The 22132-nt window shown below is 49.2% G+C and overlaps 1 protein-coding gene across 1 annotated transcript in view; it reads left to right on the top strand.

Annotated features, from left to right (window-relative positions):
- The first annotated feature begins 2136 nt into the window (after window positions 1-2136).
- Window positions 2137-22132, top strand: part of LOC137428091 (uncharacterized) — a 31041-nt gene continuing 11045 nt past the window's right edge. Inside the window, exons 1-3 of the mRNA XM_068118021.2 lie at window positions 2137-2287; window positions 18329-18391; window positions 18495-18656. Of these exons, the coding sequence (XP_067974122.2) occupies window positions 2137-2287; window positions 18329-18391; window positions 18495-18656 (376 nt within the window). The remainder of the gene's footprint in view (window positions 2288-18328; window positions 18392-18494; window positions 18657-22132) is intronic.

Below are 22132 nucleotides of genomic sequence, written 5' to 3'. Positions count from 1 at the left end.
CGTCATGTGAATCAGTTGTTGGCTCGCGGGTCCGGTCATTCACACACAACCAATTTTGTTCCACCGTGCAATGTGTCCTCATCCATTGAAGTGCCCGTGACCACGTTTCGGCCAGCTGCCCATCATCCATCTGTGGAGCCGGATGTTCATGGCAGTGAGAGTAGTGTGGATGTTCCTCCGGTTTTGGTTGAGCCTAGTTTGGTGTCTGGTGGGGAGCCGTCATCTGTCTCCAATGCCTCACCATCGCCGTTCGTGTCCACGGCTCAATGCCCGCGTGTTTCTACTAGACGCATTGTGCGACCAGCATATTTGAAAGACTATGTGACTTAAGGGGGGAGGAGTGTAGTTCCGTGTACGGCCGAGCGAGGCCTGTGTTGCCATTGCCTGGATTCAAGGTGGTGCTTGATCCTATCTGGGCGGGGCTAAGTGAGGCCGCTGTGGGCCGGGGCCGAGTGAGGCCTGTGTTGCTGATGCCTGGATTAAAGATGGTGCTTGATCCTATCTGGGAGGGGCAGAGTGAGGCCGCTGTGGGCAGGGTCGAGTGAGGCCTATGTTGCCGTTGCCTGGATTAAAGATGGTGCTTGATCCTATCTGGGTGGGGCAGAGTGAGGCCGCTGTGGGTGGGGCCGAGTGAGGCCTGTGTTGCTGATGCCTGGATTAAAGATGGTGCTTGATCCTATCTGGGAGGGGCAGAGTGAGGCCGCTGTGGGCAGGGTCGAGTGAGGCCTATGTTGCCGTTGCCTGGATTAAAGATGGTGCTTGATCCTATCTGGGTGGGGCAGAGTGAGGCCGCTGTGGGTGGGGCCGAGTGAGGCCTGTGTTGCCGTTGCCTGGATTAAAGATGGTGCTTGATCCTATCTGGGTGGGGCAGAGTGAGGCCGCTGTGGGTGGGGCCAAGCGAGGCCTGTGTTGCCGTTGCCTGGAATAAGAATGGTGCGTGATCATATTTGCGTGTCCGCATCCTTATAACGAAGACATTACATACAGCATTACTTTACATCTCCTCTCCTTCAAAATGAAAATCAATTTAAAGATTCCGTTTGTCCAGATGTTTTACAACATGGCCTGAGGGAGTAGTATGGGCAATATGCTCCTGTAGCTGTTCATGAACCACAACAGTGGGGGGCAATGGAGAAAATGCTGATCACCATCGGTGGCAAGAGAAGGAGAGGAAGAATATCAATTATGCTCATCATCGTCCGATTTTGCAATATCTGGTTCACACACAGCTTGTGTGATTGGCCATCTTCCTTGAAGATCGGAGATGTTGGAGATTCCTGCGGAACAAACCGTTCCCTGCTCTGAGCAAGTATGACCTGGAGTCCGAGACAACTTGTGGTTTTGTACAATCTCACCAGGAATCCATTTGCTAGTACCTGGTGCTGGCAGTGGCTCCATGCAGACCTGCTGACCCTGAACTAAAGATGGCCACTCTCGTGCTACCTGATCATGACAGAACTTTTGCTTGGTCTTATCCATGTCAAAATGTCGTTTGATATCATGAAAGCTTTGCTGTGGGCACGGGGCATTCTGGGGCTCCGTTTCTTTGGGCGCGGGGCATTCTGGGGCTCCGTTTCTTTGGGTGCGGGGCATTCTGGGGCTCCGTTTCTTTGGGCGCGGGGCATTCTGGGGCTCCGTTTCTTTGGGCGCGGGGCATTCTGGGGCTCCGTTTCTTTGGGCACGGGGCATTCTGGGGCTCCGTTTCTTTGGGCGTGGGGCATTCTGGGGCTTTGTTTCGCTCGGTGAATGAGGATGAGGATTCTGACATTTTAATAAAACTGATCGAACATGACCTCATCATCATCATTAACATCACAACTTTACAGATCGATCAGGAATTCTTGTTCGTTTTTAGTTTTTAAATAAAACCCAAATATTTGTAACGAAATCCTCGATCTGTGGGAATCTGCGGATTGGAATTAAACAAACCCTGAATATTTGTAACGATCTGTGGCGAATCTGCAGATTGGAATTGATGAATTAATTATTTTCAGGGATCGGTTGAGGAAACTCACATGTTGTGTGTACTGTGGGGGACTGTACGACACTACTACACTACTACACTACTACACTACTACACTACTACACTACTACACTATACTACACTGTACTACACTCTTCACTTCACTGTTCGCCATGAATGGACATCTCTCAGGTGAGGATAACAGGTTGAACCCTGCGGGATCCTCGAGTTTCTCCGATGGAAGGAACTTGGTCGGTCCTGAAGATCCTCACTCGGACTGCAGGTTCAGGATCGCTCGACCTGAGGAGAACAAGTCCGGACACGGTGCGTGATGTTTACTGTTTAAATACACTTACATGGGGAATCACACTATGTACGGGGAGGGTTCACTCGTACAAGATCGTGTCGATGTCCTGATCTGGTTCCCTCATACAAGATCGTGTCGATGTCCTGATCTGGTTCCCTCATACAAGATCGTGTCGATGTCCTGATCTGGTTCCCTCATACAATATCGTGTCGATGTCCTGATCGGGTTCACTCGTACAAGATCGTGTCGATGTCCTAATCAGGTTCCCTCGTACAAGATCGTGTCGATGTACTGACCCGGTGAATCGATTCCGCTCGTTGTTATCGGAGCTCGAACGGAGATTTTGATTCCTGAGAGCAGATTCGTTAATCGCCAAGTTGTGAGAGCAGTTCGATCGTTTCCTCCTTGTGAGGTATCTTGACAGTGGATGTCTGGATGGAAGTGAGTGGATGTATGGATGGAAGTGAGTGGATGTATGGGTGGAAGTGAGTGGATTTATGGGTGGAAGTGAGTGGATGTATGAATGGAAGTGAGTGGATGTATGGATGGAAGTGAGTGGATGTATGGATGGAAGTGAGTGGATGTGAGGGTGGAAGTGAGAGGATGTATGGGTGGAAGTGTGTGGATGTCTGGATGGAAGTGAGTGGATGTATGGATGGAAGTGAGTGGATGTATGGGTGGAAGTGAGTGGATTTATGGGTGGAAGTGAGTGGATGTATGAATGGAAGTGAGTGGATGTATGGATGGAAGTGAGTGGATGTATGGATGGAAGTGAGTGGATGTATGGGTGGAAGTGAGAGGATGTATGGGTGGAAGTGTGTGGATGTATGGGTGGAAGTGAGTGGATTTATGGGTGGAAGTGAGTGGATTTATGGGTGGAAGTGAATGGATGTATGGATGGAAGTGAGTGGATGTATGGATGGAAGTGAGTGGATGTATGGGTGGAAGTGAGTGGATGTATGGATGGAAGTGAGTGGATGTATGGATGGAAGTGAGTGGATGTATGGGTGGAAGTAAGAGGATGTATGGGTGGAAGTGTGTGGATGTATGGGTGGAAGTGAGTGGATGTATGGGTGGAAGTGAGTGGATGTATGGATGGAAGTGAGTGGATGTATGGATGGAAGTGAGTGGATGTATGGATGGAAGTGAGTGGATGTTTGGATGGAAGTGTGTGGATGTATGGGTGGAAGTGGATGTGTGGATGGAAGTGAGTGGATGTTTGGATGGAAGTGTGTGGATGTATGGGTGGAAGTGAGTGGATGTATGGATGGAAGTGAGTGGATGTATGGATGGAAGTGAGTGGATGTATGGGTGGAAGTGAGTGGATGTGTGGGTGGAAGTGAGTGGATGTATGGATGGAAGTGAGTGGATGTATGGATGGAAGTGAGTGGATGTATGGGTGGAAGTGAGTGGATGTGAGGGTGGAAGTGAGTGGATGTATGGATGGAAGTGAGTGGATGTATGGATGGAAGTGAGTGGATGTGAGGGTGGAAGTGAGTGGATGTGAGGGTGGAAGTGAGTGGATGTGTGGATGGAAGTGAGTGGATGTATGGATGGAAGTGAGTGGATGTATGGGTGGAAGTGAGTGGATGTGAGGGTGGAAGTGAGTGGATGTATGGATGGAAGTGAGTGGATGTATGGATGGAAGTGAGTGGATGTGAGGGTGGAAGTGAGTGGATGTGAGGGTGGAAGTGAGTGGATGTGTGGATGGAAGTGAGTGGATGTATGGATGGAAGTGAGTGGATGTATGGATGGAAGTGAGTGGATGTATGGGTGGAAGTGAGTGGATGTGAGGGTGGAAGTGAGTGGATGTATGGATGGAAGTGAGTGGATGTATGGATGGAAGTGAGTGGATGTGAGGGTGGAAGTGAGTGGATGTGAGGGTGGAAGTGAGTGGATGTGTGGATGGAAGTGAGTGGATGTATGGATGGAAGTGAGTGGATGTATGGATGGAAGTGAGTGGATGTATGGGTGGAAGTGAGTTGATGTATGGATGGAAGTGAGTGGATGTTTGGATGGAAGTGTGTGGATGTATGGGTGGAAGTGAGTGGATGTATGGATGGAAGTGAGTGGATGTATGGATGGAAGTGAGTGGATGTATGAGTGCAAGTGAGTGGATGTGTGGGTGGAAGTGAGTGGATGTATGGATGGAAGTGAGTGGATGTGTGGGTGGAAGTTAGTGGATGTTTGTGTGGAAGTGAGTGGATGTTTGTGTGGAAGTGAGTGGATGTTTGTGTGGAAGTGAGTGGATGTTTGTGTGGAAGTGAGTGGATGTTTGTGCGGAAGTGAGTGGATGTGTGGGAGGAAGTGAGTGGTTGTGTGGGTGGAAGTGAGTGGATGTATGGGTGGAAGTGAGTGGATGTGTGGGTGGAAGTGAGTGGATGTGTGGGTGGAAGTGAGTGGATGTGTGGGTGGAAGTGAGTGGATGTGTGGGTGGAAGTGAGTGGATGTGAGGGTGGATGTGTGTGGATGTGAGGGTGGATGTACCGATGGAAGTGAGTGGATGTACGGATGGAAGTGAGTGGATGTACGGATGGAAGTGAGTGGATGTACGGATGGAATTGAGTGGATGTGAGGGTGGATGTGAGGGTGGATGTGAGTGGATGTATGGATGGAAGTGAGTGAATGTGTGGATGGAAGTGAGTGGATGTGTGGATGGAAGTGAGTGGATGTATGGATGGAAGTGAGTGGATGTATGGATGGAAGTGAGTGGATGTATGGATTGAAGTGAGTGGATGTATGGATGGAAGTGAGTGGATGTATGGGTGGAAGTGAGTGGATGTGAGGGTGGAAGTGAGTGGATGTATGGATGGAAGTGAGTGGATGTATGGATGGAAGTGAGTAGATGTGAGGGTGGAAGTGAGTGGATGTGTGGATGGAAGTGAGTGGATGTATGGATGGAAGTGAGTGGATGTATGGATTGAAGTGAGTGGATGTATGGATGGAAGTGAGTGGATGTATGGGTGGAAGTGAGTGGATGTGAGGGTGGAAGTGAGTGGATGTATGGATGGAAGTGAGTGGATGTATGGATGGAAGTGAGTGGATGTGAGGGTGGAAGTGAGTGGATGTGAGGGTGGAAGTGAGTGGATGTGTGGATGGAAGTGAGTGGATGTATGGATGGAAGTGAGTGGATGTATGGATGGAAGTGAGTGGATGTGTGGATGGAAGTGAGTGGATGTGTGGATGGAAGTGAGTGGATGTGTGGGTGGAAGTGTGTAGTTCCAAGGTTAAAATGTCCTTCAGTTCTCCTCATGTTACATGGAAATCCATCCTAATACATTTTGGGATTCTGTTAATTAACCAGTTGATGGAAGTTCTCCTATTTGTGGCTTCATAGTTGTTTATTCGCTATGAATTGTGGGACGAAATTCTAGTGAGCCGCACTTCCGCTTCTCAACTCGATGTAGTCAGGCAGATAGGTGTAACAATTGTGGGTTTATACGTACAAGCATGAAATTTGGCACAGTCATAGATAATAGTCTAATGAATAATTCCAGATATGGACCCACCGCGAAAACGTCCTATGGTAGCCGTGGCGGCCATTTTACAAAATGGCCGCTTTTAGTCCAGTGGCTAGATAGGGGTCTCGTGCACCCCCCCCCCCCCCCCGAAATATACTTCTCATTGGTGTCTATAGATAGGAAAAAATGTGTAGAAAATGATTTGCTATGTTAAATAGTTGAAAAAATGTCCCACATATCATTTTTATGCAAATTAGTGCAAATTAGCAAATTAAATAAAGTGCAAATTAGCAAATTAAATAAAGTTTTTATTTATTTATTGCAACTTGTTATCGTATCTTATCTTTTTTTTCAGTTGGTGTTTCGAACAGCGAAATGTCTAAGAGTTATCAGCTAGTGGATCCACTGCAACCTGGACAATCAAAGGCGCAGGTACAGACGGAAAGTATTCTTGCCACACATACAAGGTCACTTGCAAAGAGCCTGTCGTGTGGATATAGTCTGGGACCAGTACCGTGACAACAGCCTGAAATCTCAAGCCAGGGACAAACGTGGGAAAGGCATTCGAAGGAGAGTTGACGGATCCACTGTTCTTCCAGGAAATTGGCAGCAGTTCCTGAGAATTGATGCAAACAAAACAGAACTGTTTGCCTTCTTGACAAAACACATCACACATCTTGTATCAGATAAGCAGATAGTCACCACGGATGGTTCAGACGTGACGTGCATTCCCGCACGCGACACCAGTCATCTTGCCCCATGTGACCATGAGGAGGCTGATACACGAATGATGATACATCTCGCGGATGCAGTCCGTGATGGATTTCAGAAAATTCTTCTGCGTACGGTGGATACAGATATAGTGGTATTGGCTGTGGCAGCAACAACCAAACTCAAAATCCAGGAGCTTTGGGTGGCCTTTGGGACAGGCCAGCACTTCAGGTATATTCCAGCACATGAAATTGCAGCATTCCTCGGACCAGATAAGTCACAGGCCCTCCCGATGTTCCATGCATACACAGGGTGTGACACAGTCTCGTCATTTAATACACGTGGCAAGAATACAGCCTGGGATACCTGGAAAGTATTTGACGAATTGACGCCAGCGTTAGTTCATCTCTCCACGGGGACAGCAGACATCTCTGATGATGTTGTGGCAGTGCTCGAGCGGTTCACCATTCTTCTCTACGATCGCACCAGCAATCTCGTCAACATAGACGAAGCTCGACAGGCACTCTTCACGAAGAAAGGACGAGCCATGCAAGCTATTCCCCCTACCAGAGGAGCCCTAGTACAACAAATCAAGAGGGCTGTGTACACGGGTGGCCACTGCTGGGGAAACATGCTCAAGGTTGTTATGGATCTGCCCTCACCTGGGGATTGGGGATGGATCGATCCCCACAACTGGAAACCCCTGTGGTCCATGCTTCCTGAAGCCAGCATTTCATCAAGGGAGCTGATTTGTTGTAAATGCAAAAAGGGTTGCAAGGGACGATGCAAGTGCAAACAAGCTAGTTTGAAATGTACCGCTTTGTGCCAGTGTGGTGGACAAAATTGTGACGTATAAACAAGATCAAACTGGAACTATCTAGTAATATAAGTTACCGTTACGGTGCTTGGTGGGTTAATTGACATTGCTGGCAACACAAATGCAAATTGTGGTCATTTGGAGAATACAATTATGGCATATATGTGTATCTAGAGTCATTTCATTAGAACATAAAGAAGCATTCGTGTCGTCCGGTAAAATATAATCGCGGTCAAAACGGCCATTTTACAAAATGGCCGCCATGTCTACCAGAGGACGTTTTCGCGGTGGGTCCATATCTGGAATTATTCATTAGATTATTATCTATGACTGTGCCAAATTTCATGCTTGTACGTCTAAACCCACAATTCTTATGATGGATATGAAGGAACTGCGCTCCAACGCGAGTCGAAAGAATTGACGCGACCAAAGACGGAATTCGTCCGAGTTGCTTTATTGAAACAAAACAGCTCAGGTATTCTGACAAGCCCGTTTATCGGGCAGCAATATATATACACATTTATGTCGGGAAGTTTGCCCGGCAAAAGCTATACCGGGCATGCCCGGGTGTCAAGGGCGAGCCTTGGAAAGGCGAGTCTGGACCTGCCCGGGCGTGTTTGGCTGCGGCCTGGCAAGTCGAGGCTGGGCGTGCCCGGGCGCTCTGGGCGAGCCCTGGAAAGGCGATAGCGGGCATGCCCGGACGCTCTGGGCGAGCTCTGGAAAGGCGAGAGCGGGCGTGCCCGGGAGGTTCGGGCGTGCCCGGGAGAGGCGCGTCTGGCCGTGTTCTGGCCGGTGCAAGGCGATTGTGTGCATCCAGCGGTAACCGTTACACACGCCCCTCCAGAATCGACCTGCACCGGCAGGGTCAATTTAAGGGGGGTCCGGATGACCCGGCCGAAGCGACCCCTGGAGGGTCGTGGGGAGGGGTCCGACGTGGTGGTGGGTGGTCGGGCGGGGGGAACTGTGGACGGGGGGCGGCCTCGCCGCGGAGGAAGGGCCAACCGTGGTGGTCGGTCGACGTCCATGTGCGCCGGTTTGAGGCGGTCCACAGAAATCCGGTCTGGCCGGCCGCCGAAGTCGACGATGAAAGACTTGTCGCCCCGTCGCAGGACCCGGAAGGGCCCGTCGTATGGCGGCCGGAGTGGCCCCCGGTGCGCGTCATGACGCACAAAGACGTACTCCGCTGTGCGAAGCGCCAGGGGGATGTAGGACTGGGGGCCACCGTGGCGGGACGTCGGCACCGGGGCAAATCGTCGGGCGGCCTCCTGGAGGTCCGAGCGCTGGCGAGCGGCGGACCAGGGACTGGTAGCGTCGGGCACGAATTCGCCCGGGACGCAGAGCGGCTGGCCGTAGACGAGCTCGGCGGCGGACGCCTGGAGGTCTTCCTTGGGGGCCGTGCGAAGGCCCAAAAGGACCCACGGCAGCCGGTCGGCCCAACCGTCGTCCTGAAGGCTGGCCATGAGTGCGGCCTTCATGGAGCGGTGAAACCGCTCGCACAACCCGTTGGCTTGGGGGTGGTAGGCCGTGGTGCGGTGCAGCGTGACCCCCAACGAGCGGGCGACTGCGCCCCAAAGTTCGGACGTGAACTGTGGGCCGCGGTCGGACGAGATGTCCGCTGGTGTGCCGAAGCGCGCGACCCAGGTGGCGATGAACACCTGCGCCATGTCGGCGGTAGTGGTGGAGGCGAGGGGCACAGCCTCCGGCCACCTAGTGGTCCTGTTCACCATGGTGAGCAGGTGGGTGAACCCCCGCGAGGGGGGCAGGGGACCCACCAGGTCCACGTGGACGTGGTCGAAACGCCGTTCAGGCACGGCGAAAGGTGCCAGCGGGGCCTGGGTGTGGCGGTGGACCTTGACCCACTGGCAGGCCGTGCAGGCATTGGCCCAGTCGCGGATGTTTCGTCGAAGGCCGTGCCAGACGAAACGCGCCGACACCAGCTTCTGAGAAGCTTTCCGGCCCGGGTGAGAAAGGCCGTGGATGGAGGCGAAGATGCGGCGCTGCCAGGAAACGGGCACGATGGGGCGAGGCTGGCCCTGGGAGACGTCGCAGAGCAGGACGGTGCCCGCGAAGGGAATGTTGGCCAGGCGGAGGCCCGTGTCCGCCGCACGGAGTGCCTGCACCGAGGCGTCGGTGGTCTGGTCGGCTGCCATGAGCGCGAAGTCTACGCCGAGGTGGACCGCGTTCGCGCTGGCCCGAGAAAGACAGTCGGCCACGGCGTTGTCTTTGCCGGCGACGTGCCGGATGTCCGTGGTGAACTCCGACACGGCGGAGAGGTGGCGCTGCTGGCGGGCCGACCACGGCTCCGTGACCTTAGCCATTGCGTAGACCAACGGCTTGTGGTCGACGAAAGCCGTGAATGGGCAGCCCTCCAGGAGGTGTCGGAAATGGCGAACGGCCAGGAATAGCCCGAGCAGCTCGCGGTCGAACGTGCTGTAGTTTAACTCGTTCGGCCGGAGTTGCCGGCTGAAAAAAGCGAGTGGCTGCCAAACCCCGTCCACCCATTGCTCATGGACGGTGCCCACCGCGTAGTTGGAGGCGTCCGTAGTGAGGGCGATGGGCGCGTTGAGCACCGGGTGAGCCAGCAGCGTTGCGTCAGCGAGGGCCCGTTTGGCGCTGGCGAAGGCCGCGTCCATGGCCGCGGACCAAACAATGTCATGTTTGGCCGGCTTGCCCCGGAGGGCCTCGTAAAGGGGCCGCATGAGCTGAGCAGCGCGGGGCACGAATCGGTGATAAAAATTCACCATGCCGAGGAACTCTTGGAGGGCCTTGATGGAACGGGGACGCGGGAACGTGGTGATGGCCTCGACCTTGGTCGGCAGCGGCACGGCCCCGGTCTTGGTGATGCGGTGGCCCAAAAAGTCAACGGTCATCGCGCCGAAGTGGCATTTGACCGGGTTGACAATTAAGCCATGCTCGCTGAGGCGACCGAACAGTGTTCGGAGGTGGAGGAGGTGCTCGGCGCGGGACGTGCTGGCGACGAGGATATCGTCCAGATAGACGAAAAGAAACGGCAGGTTGCGCAGCATGCCATCCATCAAGCGCTGGAACGCGTGGGCCGCGTTCTTGAGGCCAAACGGCATCCGCAAAAATTCGAACAGGCCGAACGGTGTGATGACGGCCGTCTTCGGGACGTCGGCCGCCCGGACAGGTACCTGGTGGTAGCCCCGTATCAGGTCAATTTTCGAAAAGATGACCCGTCCCGCCAAACGGGCGGAAAAGTCCTGAATATGCGGGATCGGGTACCTGTCGGGGGTGGTAGCATCGTTGAGACGGCGGTAGTCGCCACACGGGCACCATCCACCCCCCGGCTTTGGCACGATGTGCAGTGGCGCGCGCTATCGGAGCGCCGCACGATGCCGAGGTGCTCCAACGCGTCGAACTCGGCCTTCGCCACGGCGAGCTTGGCCGGGTCGAGGCGGCGGGCCCTGGCATAGACCGGCGGGCCCGTAGTGGGTATGTGGTGCTCGATCCCGTGCCGCACCGCGACGGCCGAAAACGTCGGCCGCGTGAGGGCCGGGAATTCCGCGAGCAGGCGAGCGAACTCGTTCGCTGCCGGGAGGGCGCACACCAGTTCGGTCGGCGCGGAGCTGCTCATCGTGCACGCCAGGGAGCTGAAGGTCTCGGCGTTGACAAGGCGACGACGTTTGACGTCAACCAGCAGCCCGTGCGCGCAGAGGAAGTCGGCGCCCAGCAAAGCCATGGGGACGCAGGCGGTCACAAAAGTCCATTGAAAATGCTGGCTGCCGAAGCAGAGGGTGACGACGCGTGGGCCGAAAGTGCGTATGGCCGAGCCATTAGCAGCGACCAAAGAGGGGCCGCAAACGGCGTCCCGCCTGTCCTGCTCGGAGGCGGGTATTACGCTCAGTTGGGCACCGGTGTCACACAGGAAACGCCGCCCAGACGCTTTGTCCCGAATAAACAGCAAGTTGCCCGAGTGGCCGGCACTAATGGCTGGGAATGAACGCCGGCCCGGCCGTTTCCCGACCTGCCGAAAGTGCACGGGGGCCGGCACGTCCGAGCCTTGTGTCCGAACCTGGCGTGGTAATAACACCACGCCCGGTCAGGTGGAGGCCCCGGCCATCGTGTCGGAAGTGGGCGGTGCGGCGTGGCGGCCGCCAGTTGCACCGGCAGTTCGGCCTCCAACCGCGCAGGGCGCTCGGGCGTCGTGGGCGTCGCCTCGGACGGCGGCGGGCTCCAGGTAACCGCGCCGATGTGCTGGCCCGCCGAGGAGATCTTATCGGCTTCCCTGGCGAGGGCGCGGGAATCCGTGATCAACGTGCCAGCCAGGGCGAGGCGTACCGGGTGAGGCAGCTGGCGAAGGAACAGCTCGCGGAACAGAAAATCCGGAGAGTGCTCACCGAGCAACGAGAGCATATAGTCCATGCGCTCTGACGGGTGCGTGTCGCCGAGCTCGGGCAGAGCGAGCAGGCGCCGTGCGCGTGCTGCCGGTGAGAGGGCGAAAGCGTCGAGGAGGAGTGTCTTCAGCGCGTCGTATTTGTCAGCAGCCGGCGGGTGCTCGAGGAGGCTCAAGGCGCGGGCCGCGGTGGCGGAACCGAGCGCCGCCACAACATGGTGGAAGCGGGTGTCGTCCGCGGTGATGCCTCACAGGGCGAACTGAGAGTCCGCCTGAGCGAACCAAACAGCCGCGTGAGCCTCCCAGAAGGTAGGCAGTTTAAGCGTCACTGCCGTATCCATGTCGGTAGGTCACCAATGAAGGAACTGCGCTCCAACGCGAGTCGAAAGAATTGACGCGACCAAAGACGGAATTCGTCCGAGTTGCTTCATTGAAACAAAACAGCTCAGGTATTCTGACAAGCCCGTTTATCGGGCAGCAATATATATACACATTTATGTCGGGAAGTTTGCCCGGCAAAAGCTATACCGGGCATGCCCGGGTGTCAAGGGCGAGCCTTGGAAAGGCGAGTCTGGACCTGCCCGGGCGTGTTTGGCTGCGGCCTTGCAAGTCGAGGCTGGGCGTGCCCGGGCGCTCTGGGCGAGCCCTGGAAAGGCGATAGCGGGCATGCCCGGACGCTCTGGGCGAGCCCTGGAATGGCGATAGCGGGGATGCCCGGATGCTCTGGGCGAGCCCTGAAAAGGCGATAGCGGGCATGCCCGGACGCTCTGGGCGAGCCCTGGAAAGGCGAGGGCGGGCATGCCCGGGAAAGACAAGACCGGGCATGCCCGGGAGGTTCGGGCGTGCCCGGGAACAGTGAGTCCGGGCATGCCCGGGAGAGGCGCGTCTGGCCGTGTTCTGGCCGGTGCAAGGCGATTGTGTGCATCCAGCGGTAACCGCTACAGATACACCTATCTGCCTGACTAATGTCATTAAATGTAAACAATCCTGTATGGGTGACTTTTTTGCGACACGACATCGGCATTGGTTTCTTTACAAAATAAAGTAGTCAAGCTGGTGAGACGTAACTCCATGTTGTTTTGTGTTGCATTTTTTAACTGGATGGTATTCATAGAACTTACCTTGTGCAGTCAACTTGTTGCGAGCCAACTTTTCTGTTTGTGAACATTTTTTTTTCTTTGATCCAATATGGCCACCAGACCACGTGAGCGATGACATCATAAATTTATATCCTCTAATATAATTGTTGCATAGATCACGCTCAATACATTTCAAACTGATCAGACTAAGCATTGTACCTGTCGAATTATGACGTCATAATTATAGCACCAATGACGTCATCGATAACACATTCCCCATATGGAGTTCTTTACAATGAGCCATGTTTCAATTTTTCCATGCAACGATTTTGGAGATATAGAGGTGCAACATTTTTCGGTTTTTCCAAGATGGTGCCTGTCAAGTGGATCAAGCATTGTACTTGTCGAATTATGACGTCATAAATAAGGCACCGATGACATCACCATCAACATATCTTATTCCCCATGGTGAGTACTTAACAATGAGCCATGTTTCAATTTTTTCCAGAGTGGTTTGGGAGATATAGAGATGTAACGTTTTTCCAAGATGGCGTCCGTACCAACTGACCTATGACGTCATAATTATGAATAAAAAAATTATACAGGCGGAGACGCTCCTACGGTAAAATTCGTGTCAATCGGACCAACGGTTTCTGAGAAAATGAATTTTTAAAATGCAGACACGTACGGCACACGGCACACGTACGTAACTGAATGCTTAACCCCGCTTTTCGCTTCACGAGCGCAGGGTAATAATTTGATACATTTGCATGATATTACAGCTCGAGTTTCCACCTGCAGTTGGTGCATTAGCAGGCCATGTCCCTGACTAAATGCCATGCCTTTGCCAGGACTCTGTAGGCCGCGATATCCACTTACCTGACTTATGATACTTCCTGTTTCTTGCCTCCTGGATGTTGTACACCGCTCCTTTGCTATTCCATTTCCAGGCGCTGCATGATGTCATCGCCGAGCACTGAGGGGGGCCAGGCGATGACACTCGCTGAAATAGTCCATGGGCCCAGACCCAAAATTTCACGTATCGGTACCATCTGGGTGGGCAAATTCTAGTTGCCATTTTTTAATAGTTCAACATCCCTAGATTATGTTTTGATATGATAACCTTGCCAGAGAGGTAGCTTATTAGTAATTATCATGTCTTGAATGGGCACACCCTCTGGCAGAACCAAAAATGCACTTTCACCGGGTATAATCTTTTACAGCTTTGCTACCTCCCCCAAAAGTATGATATTTCTGTCTCAAATGTGTTAGTCTGTTGTAGAATACATTTACATTGCATGAAATTCAAGAACAACATCAGACATTTCCACATTTTTACTCTTTGCCTTCAAAACACACACAAAATTAGGGTACATGTACAATGTACATGGTAATGGATTGCATTGGTGAAATTCTACTCCCAGGATATGCCAACTTCCATGTCAATTGTTTCTACTGCAAGGCATCATGAAATCGAAGTATAGGTGCTGTGATATTTATAACTGTCTCTTATTTGCAGAATGAAATCATAGATTCATTCTCCATTGCATCACTCATCATCACCATCATCGACATCGATATCTGTTAGTTCTGCAACCAGTTCTTCCTCAATTGGTTGGTTTCCACAGAAGATACATTTATCAGGATACACCCTAGATAATTCTGGTGCAGTTCTACTTGGTCTTCTAGAGCTGTCTTCTACGGAGTCCACAGAGGTACCTTTCTTGACAATCGTGTCGAGAAGCTTCTTCATGGTGAATATGCTTCGGCACTTGCGATGATATTGGACCTGTGGAATCTCTCCTTCACACAAACCCTTTGCGATGTCTAAAAGAGAGGCATGTTGTCTTATCTCTGCAGCCCTAAGCAGTGTCTTCCATGACTCAAAGTTTTGTGGTGACATCAAATTTGAGTCATCATCAGAGCAGTGGATGACACACTGAAAGCGTGCCCGTTTCTTCGGCAAGTCATTGCTTCCTTCTTCAAATGCTGGATCCATCTTTCATTAGAATGTTGTCAAACCCTGAAAAAAAACCAGTAAAACCTGTTAAGGGCTGTTTCATTTAAAATTGTCATGGGGGACAATCTGCAGGTTATATAAAAATAGGGGGTGGGCAGAAAAATCAAAGCACGTTGGTGGGAGTCAGGAAAAATTGAAATAGCTTGGTGTGGAGGATTAAACCAATAAAAATAGGATGGATGGGGTGGTGGTATTGGGGGGGGGGGGGGGGGTGGGGAGAGGTTGTAATTATAACTGCAAAAATGCCATGCATTGGTGGAGGTGGGGTAGAAAAAATTGCAATACCTTAGTGGGGGAAAAATCAAAATATATTGGTGGGAATTGTCAGAAAAAAAAGAAATACATAGGGGGGGGAGTGGGGGGCATCAGACACATCAGAAGTGGGGGGCGGGTATTTGCAGACCACCCCCATGACACTTTTTACAGTCCTAAAAGACTCAAGTATGATTATGTATTGTTCATCATAACCTTCACAAAAATACATTGAAAGCTGAAAATTACTTCTTACCTTAATAAGATTGGGAGTCCAACTACATGCTGGGAGTTTTCTTCTATATTTGTTATCACTATCTACTGTTAAAATAAAATGCAATATGTTACACAGCAGTGGAGCATGTACACTGGAACAGTCTGCAGAATGAGCAGTGTACTATTATCATGTATCAATCAGGTGTGTTGCCATGGTAACCCCAGGGACCAGACACTGAGTGGATACATGTGATGTCCATGGTGACAGGGTAGGATTGATTAATTACTGGGGCTGGAACCAATACTGATGGACACAGTTGACCTTATAAACCTGAAATAAATATCTGCAATAAACAAAGGCTTATACTTGTCTTCCACATCCCACCCAATTCAGTTTCCTGCCTGAAAACAACTTAACATCTACATCCTTACAATATTTGTAGAAAATCTGGAAGTAAATATATGATTACAGGCTAACCTCAATATATCACTATTCAATATATCACTATATTGGATATTTCGCTTTTATTCAATGGATCCCAAATTGCCCATTTCCTTATTATTAGCATATAAAATCTCCCTATATATTGCTATTCACTTATAGTGCGGACCATTTTCATGGACCCCGTCCATAGTGATATATCGAGGTTAGCCTATATTATGGTAAAATAACCATAATCAGTGACTCTTGGAAATATTCTGTGAGCTGGAAATATTATTAACTTATTATGGATGGCTTTTTATGGAATATTTTCATGATATATGACTTTGCTTAATTACAAAAAAGCGCCAATTGGCCAAAATGTTAAGATGGAAAATAAATGGACTAAGCTACTCTTGTGGAAAGGTTATCATATATTAATTTGTTCATACTGACCCCACAAACATTATAATACCACTTAAGTTTTGCCCCAAATTTGGTACCGATTTTCTGTCTGGCCCGTGGACTAAAAGGGAGTCCTCGGTTTTCACTCCGGTTTCTTGTTTCCTTTTTCTTTCTTTCTTGCTTTCTTGTTACTGGCAAAATCGAAATTTTTTCAAGTATATTGGTTGGTTGCGTTTGTTATTATGTTTGTTATTAAACAGTTTGTCTGTTTGTCACTTGCCTACAGGCCACAATTCTAAACCGATCATCATGAAACTTCACCAATTTGTAGAGGTCGTCACAATTGAGAGGCCTATTGATTTTTAGGTCAAAGGTCATCTGGAGGTCGAATTTCTAAAATCGCCATTTTTCATCTGATTGCCTTTGAAAATTGAACAGCATTTGTATATTGAGTCAATAAATTGGGAAACTAACTATTTTGAGGTCAAAAGGTCAAAGGTCACCTTACGGTCAAACTCCCAATTTCATCTGAAAATCTATCAATTTTCATCCGATTTACTTGAAAGTTTAACAGCATTTGTATAATGCCTCACTTAATTGGGAAACCAACTATTTTTGAGGTCAAAGGTCAACTCTAGGTCAAACCTAAAATCATCAATTTTCATCTGAAAAATTGTCACTTTTCATCCTATTGACCCGATCTTTGATCAAGATCTTCAATTTTAAACTTGATGAAATGGACAAATTGATTGATCAATGGCGACCTTTTTTGGGGGGAAGGTGGATTTTACAAGTATCGTGCTCTGCATGACATCATTTTGTTTGTTTGTTTGTCTGAGCGATATCTCAGCCGTCCTTTGAGCTGGGAAGGTTAAATTTCGGCAGAATAATGAGCACATGCGTTTGGCAAAACGGTATTTTTTGTTTTTTGATTAATCAATTAATTGATTAGTTACTTACTTATTATCGATTAATTAAGTACTTCTTTATTTCCTTTGTCATCTGGGCAATATCTCAGGCACCACCTTTTGAGCTAGGAAGCTGATATTCAAACACGACAGTGACCAAGTGTTGTGGCTATAAAGGATACTGTTGATGTATTGATTAATCAATTAATCGATTCATTATTTATTAAGAAATCAATTAATTAATTATTTTTTCGATTAGTGTCTTATTTCATTAATTTTCAAAAAGTTATAGCTTTCAATAAAACACTGGTGGTTGAGGTATGCTATTAGCGAAATTGATTAAGAAAGTATTTTATGATTATCGTTTATTGATTTTATTTACACAATTAATCAATCAATTATTGTACACCTCTCTATGTGATGCACGGCGGTATAGGCAGGCACCGAAGGCACCCGGCAATGCCATGGTGGAGGATGTTATTTATTTATTTGGCATGGGAGCGGTGTACTTTGAATGTATCTAATTGTTTTCTTATTTTATTATTTTTTTGTTTTGCCTTATCCTTATCTTTTTCGAACATTCCTTTAGCCACTTACCTGGAGTGGCTTTATGCCTTCTTTGGGCCAATTTACATTTTTTTTAATGTGAATAAATAATATTAGATAGAGTCGTGTCTGTCCCGTATTCCCAGGTGAATGAATACGATTAGATAAAGCTGTGTTTGTCCTGTGTTCCCATGTGAATGAATAAGATTAGATAGAGCCGTGTCTGTCCCGTGTTCCCATGTGAATGAATAAGATTAGATAGAGCCGTGTCTGTCTCTTGTTCCCATGTGAATTAATACGATTAGATAGAGCCGTGTCTGTCTCTTGTTCCCACGTGAATGAATAAGATTAGATAGAGCCATGTCTGTCCCGTGTTCCCATATGAATGAATAAGATTATATAGAGCCATGTCTGTCCCGTGTTCCCATATGAATGAATAAGATTAGATGGAGCTGTGTCTGTCCTGTGTTCTCATGTGAATGAATAAGATTAGAAAGAGCTGTGTCTGCCCCGTGTTCCCATATGAATGAATAAGATTAGATAGAGCCGTGTCTGTCCCGTGTTCCCATGTGAATGAATAAGATTAGATGGAGCTGTGTCTGTCCCATGTTCCCATATGAATGAATAAGATTAGATGGAGCTGTGTCTGTCCTGTGTTCCCATATGAATGAATAAGATTATATAGAGCCATGTCTGTCCCGTGTTCCCATGTTAATGAATAAGATTAGATCTGATTTATTTTTTTGTTTTATTTGATGCGTTCAGTGTTCTAGTACGAGTTCTTCCACGAGCCTCAATTATATATTCAAAAATGATTTTTAAAAAGGTTATTTAAAGTTGAGTTTGAATGGGGTGTTTTTATTTTCAGATTTTATTGTGGAAGTAAAGGTGGAGTCCGAGTTCATTGATGATTCCTCTTTGCTTGTCAAAGGTGTGGAGAACAACAATAATAACAAAAATAATTATCTTCAGTGATTGTTTGAATAACACAAATGCTTTCTTGAGTAAGCAACAAATTATCAAATGGTTTACAGGTGAAGCTCATCTGGGGACAAAGGAAACTTTCCAAAGTTATTCTCCCCAAGACAAGAAAAACACCCCATCTTCCCAAGATGCTTTGAGCAATGAGCACGTAAAGCAGGAACCACGTGAATCTCCTCCCAGGGAGTCCAGCAAAGCTGCTCACCTGCTCGAAGGTAAGCTGAGCTTGAGAGAACACATCACATTCATGTTTGTTTGCTCTTTTTTAAATGATGGTCATTTTTTTTTCCAAACTCTATGGAATAACAGATTCATTAAGTTGTGGTCAATCAAGTGGGCCTGTTTATATTGTTGCGGACTCAGGGTAAGTTGGGATCACGAGTTGAGTTCTTAAACCCACTATCCGGACAACGATCCTGTAAGCCGACAAATCTTGGATAATGCCTTGGTGTAGTGGGTTCCTAAGCAACCACGGACGCCATCTTAGATGTTTAATTCAGGCACAGTCCAGCGTCAAAATCCACCTTATCTTTCCGGCAAATTAAACCACCCAGATAGAGTACTGTGCTCTCAACGCTCCACTTTTATTAATCAAATAGCCAAAGGATACCAAAAGTGGAATGTTTGTTAATGGCTGACCATAACAAAACGGTCGGGCTGAACTCTGTTACTATTCACACACTGTGTTAATAACCAATAGAAACTGACAATCGGACAATTTGAGAAACGGTTTGTAACGTGAACAAGAAGCACATTTTTTCAAGCAGTGTCACAGAAGAAAAATTCTTACCCCTAGCACAGAAGCCAAGTCTTATTCAATCACTTAATCACAATTCTACAACACAGGTGTCTCAGTCTTCCCGGGGAAATGAGGTAAGGAAGCGGGACAGAGAGAAGAGAAAGACGTTTGAGGCATGTTTGTGGCCTCTCGCTCATTGAACGCAAGTCAACGGACTTATGTTGGTCCCAAAGAAAAGAGAGGGGAGGGGAAGAAAGAAGACTGTGGTCGAGAGTGTGATATGACGTGTAGGGAGGTGCATATGATGACTGCGTGTGGCTTAGAGGAAACAGCATTAAATGCAAGTCAGTAAGCCAGCACTGCAAAGGACGGGGTTTGCGCTGATGTTCAGTGTATTCAAAGGGTGCGCAATAGAGGTATGGAAAGAAAGAGGTAAAATGTAAATAATTTTGGTTGTGGCCAACATGCCCAGGAAATCTCCACTGCTTGGTCCGTACGCCAGCCCTCCCCTGCACTGTGATCACCAGCTTGTTTGGCCTCGCAGGTTCACTCCATTCTTGCAGATTTCACAGACGTGCCAACCCACTCTCTGTGCTTCAGTCTGGGTTTTTATAAGCCCTGTTTTGGCTAAGGCGGAAACCCCATGATCCATTCACTCCCCCATTGGTTCATTCCGTGATCTGCCTTACACCAATGGATGCTTGGGCTTTGGCTGGTGGGGAGGCATGGTGTTGGGTCTTGTGAGGTGCCCTCCCCTCTTCGACCTTTCCCGTCCGACCCGATGTGACTCGTGGGGACTGTGATTCAACGGCGTGATGGGGTTGGTTTCCAGGTGTGGAGTGGCTTCGTGCCTGCTCGCAGTGCGTCTATTTAGTGCTTCCACTTGCAAGTCGTCTATTCAGTCTTTCGGATTGACCGCACCTGACAGGTCTTGCCTGGTTTATTTCTCCATGTATCACTGGCTTGAAATGTGAGATTTGGCTGTTGGTTTTGTAATGGAGCATGTTGAAACACTTGTATGGATTTTTGTGACAATTTGGCCATGAGTACCCCTAAAATGCCTATTTTGACGTTAATTTTTCAAACATTTCTGGGGGGAATTCCCCCTGGGCCCTCCTAGTAAGGAGTAGTTTTGCTCATTACTTAAATTTTTTCAAAGGTTCTGCAGTTTTACCCGTCCCTCTCCCTCTCCCTCTCCCTCTCCCTCTCCCTCTCCCTCTCGCTCTCGCTCTCACTCTCTCTCCCCCCTCTCTCTCCTATTGGAATGTAGCTTGCATTATGACAGCATTCCAGATTATATTCCTGATTACTGTTTTGACTTCACAATTTCTCTGGAAACCTTTCTTACCATGTGAAGTATGAACATACTTTTGCCCATTGCCTGAGAAACAATGGTGTAATTGTGGAGAAATATGCCAATGATTGAAGGCCCCTCCAAGAAGATTGTCATTCAAGAAGTTTATTTGAGAACTTCCACTTAGTACAGTAGAAATACACATCAAAGAAATATCATAAAGACACACCAAATACACCAGCATACTGTTACGTGGTCCTCCCGGTGACTACCTGGTCTCGGTGACCCCCGGACCGTGAGAGGAACTCCGCCAGAAAGATTTATTATGTATGCGCTTTCGTAACGCAATCAATATGAATTCCAACCAAGAAAAAAACCCCACACCAAGGATCCGGAATAATCAATGATATATTCCCCGAGCAATCCACCATCAACAATCCACAATCAACAATCAATCCCCGAGATGATTAAGATGGCCATCTTACATGTGTGTGTCCCCTTTCCCCACTCCCGACCCCTTGGGTACTCACGACCCCTTTGGTCTCTGTCCCTCACAATGTCTCTGGGCCCCTCCTGACCAAGATGATGGTCGGCTTCGCCGCACACGGGCGGTTGAACGAACCCCGGGCGGACGTGCTTCCACCGGGCACGTACCGTACCGGGAACCACGGCTGCAGCACACCCCTCCTGGCCCAGCAAAGCGGGCAAAGCAAGCGCCGCTTGCAACACGCGCGAGGCCCCAAAGTGTGACCCGTACGCATCCTTGTAGACGGTGCGTCGAACTGTGCCGGACGCTGGGTCCATGCACGGACCCACGGCAACTTGACGTGTCAAAAGGGTAGTTACACGTCCTGGTAACTCCTCTCGCCAGACGGGCTTGGGAACGCAGCTTTTCCACGCTGCTCAATCTCGATCCCCCCTCTCGTCGGAGCTGGGTGAGAAAGAAGAAGGCTCGTCGCTTCTCCAGGACCTCGTGTCTTTTTTTCTTCCGTTTCCGGTCTCCTTTTTCTCAGAAGGGCTCCTGACCCTTTAATCACAACAACCTTTAATCGACTACACATTGATAAGCAAAGCCCGGAATAGTAATTCACATACATTCACATAAATATGTAACAATACACAGTACTGACAGCTAAGTGAAGTTCTAAATTCTGAACTCAAAGCAAGTCCCTTTATACTAGCGGAGGACAAAAGAAATGGAATTGGGAGGGGCAAGTAGAGGGAGGAGAAAAGATGGGATTGGTCGAATGAAGTGAAAAGGGGGGAAGAGCAGTGGGATTGATCGAGCGAAGTATGGGTGTGAGGGAGAGAGCAGTGGGGATTGGTCGAGTGAAGTATGGGTGGGAGGGAGAGAGCAGTGGGGATTGGTCGAGCGAAGTATGGGTGGGAGGGAGAGAGCAGTGGGGATTGGTCGAGTGAAGTATGCGTGGGAAGGAGAGAGCAGTGGGGATTGGTCGAGTGAAGTATGGGTGTGAGGGAGAGAGCAGTGGGGATTGGTCGAGTGAAGTATGGGTGAGAGGGAGAGAGCAGTGGGGATTGGTCTAGTGAAGTATGGGGGTGGGAAGGGAGGAGAGAGATCGGGGGTCGAGAAAAAATAATAAGATTTGCATGTTTTTTTTTAACGAGGGACATCTGTTCTCATTGTCCATGTCAGACTG

The sequence above is a fragment of the Myxine glutinosa genome, chromosome 5 (genome assembly GCF_964187855.1).
Source record: "Myxine glutinosa chromosome 5, kmMyxGlut1.1, whole genome shotgun sequence".
Lineage (NCBI taxonomy): Eukaryota > Metazoa > Chordata > Myxini > Myxiniformes > Myxinidae > Myxine > Myxine glutinosa.
The sequence above is the reverse complement of the archived record's forward strand: the minus strand, read 5'-3'. Positions and strand labels throughout refer to the sequence as shown.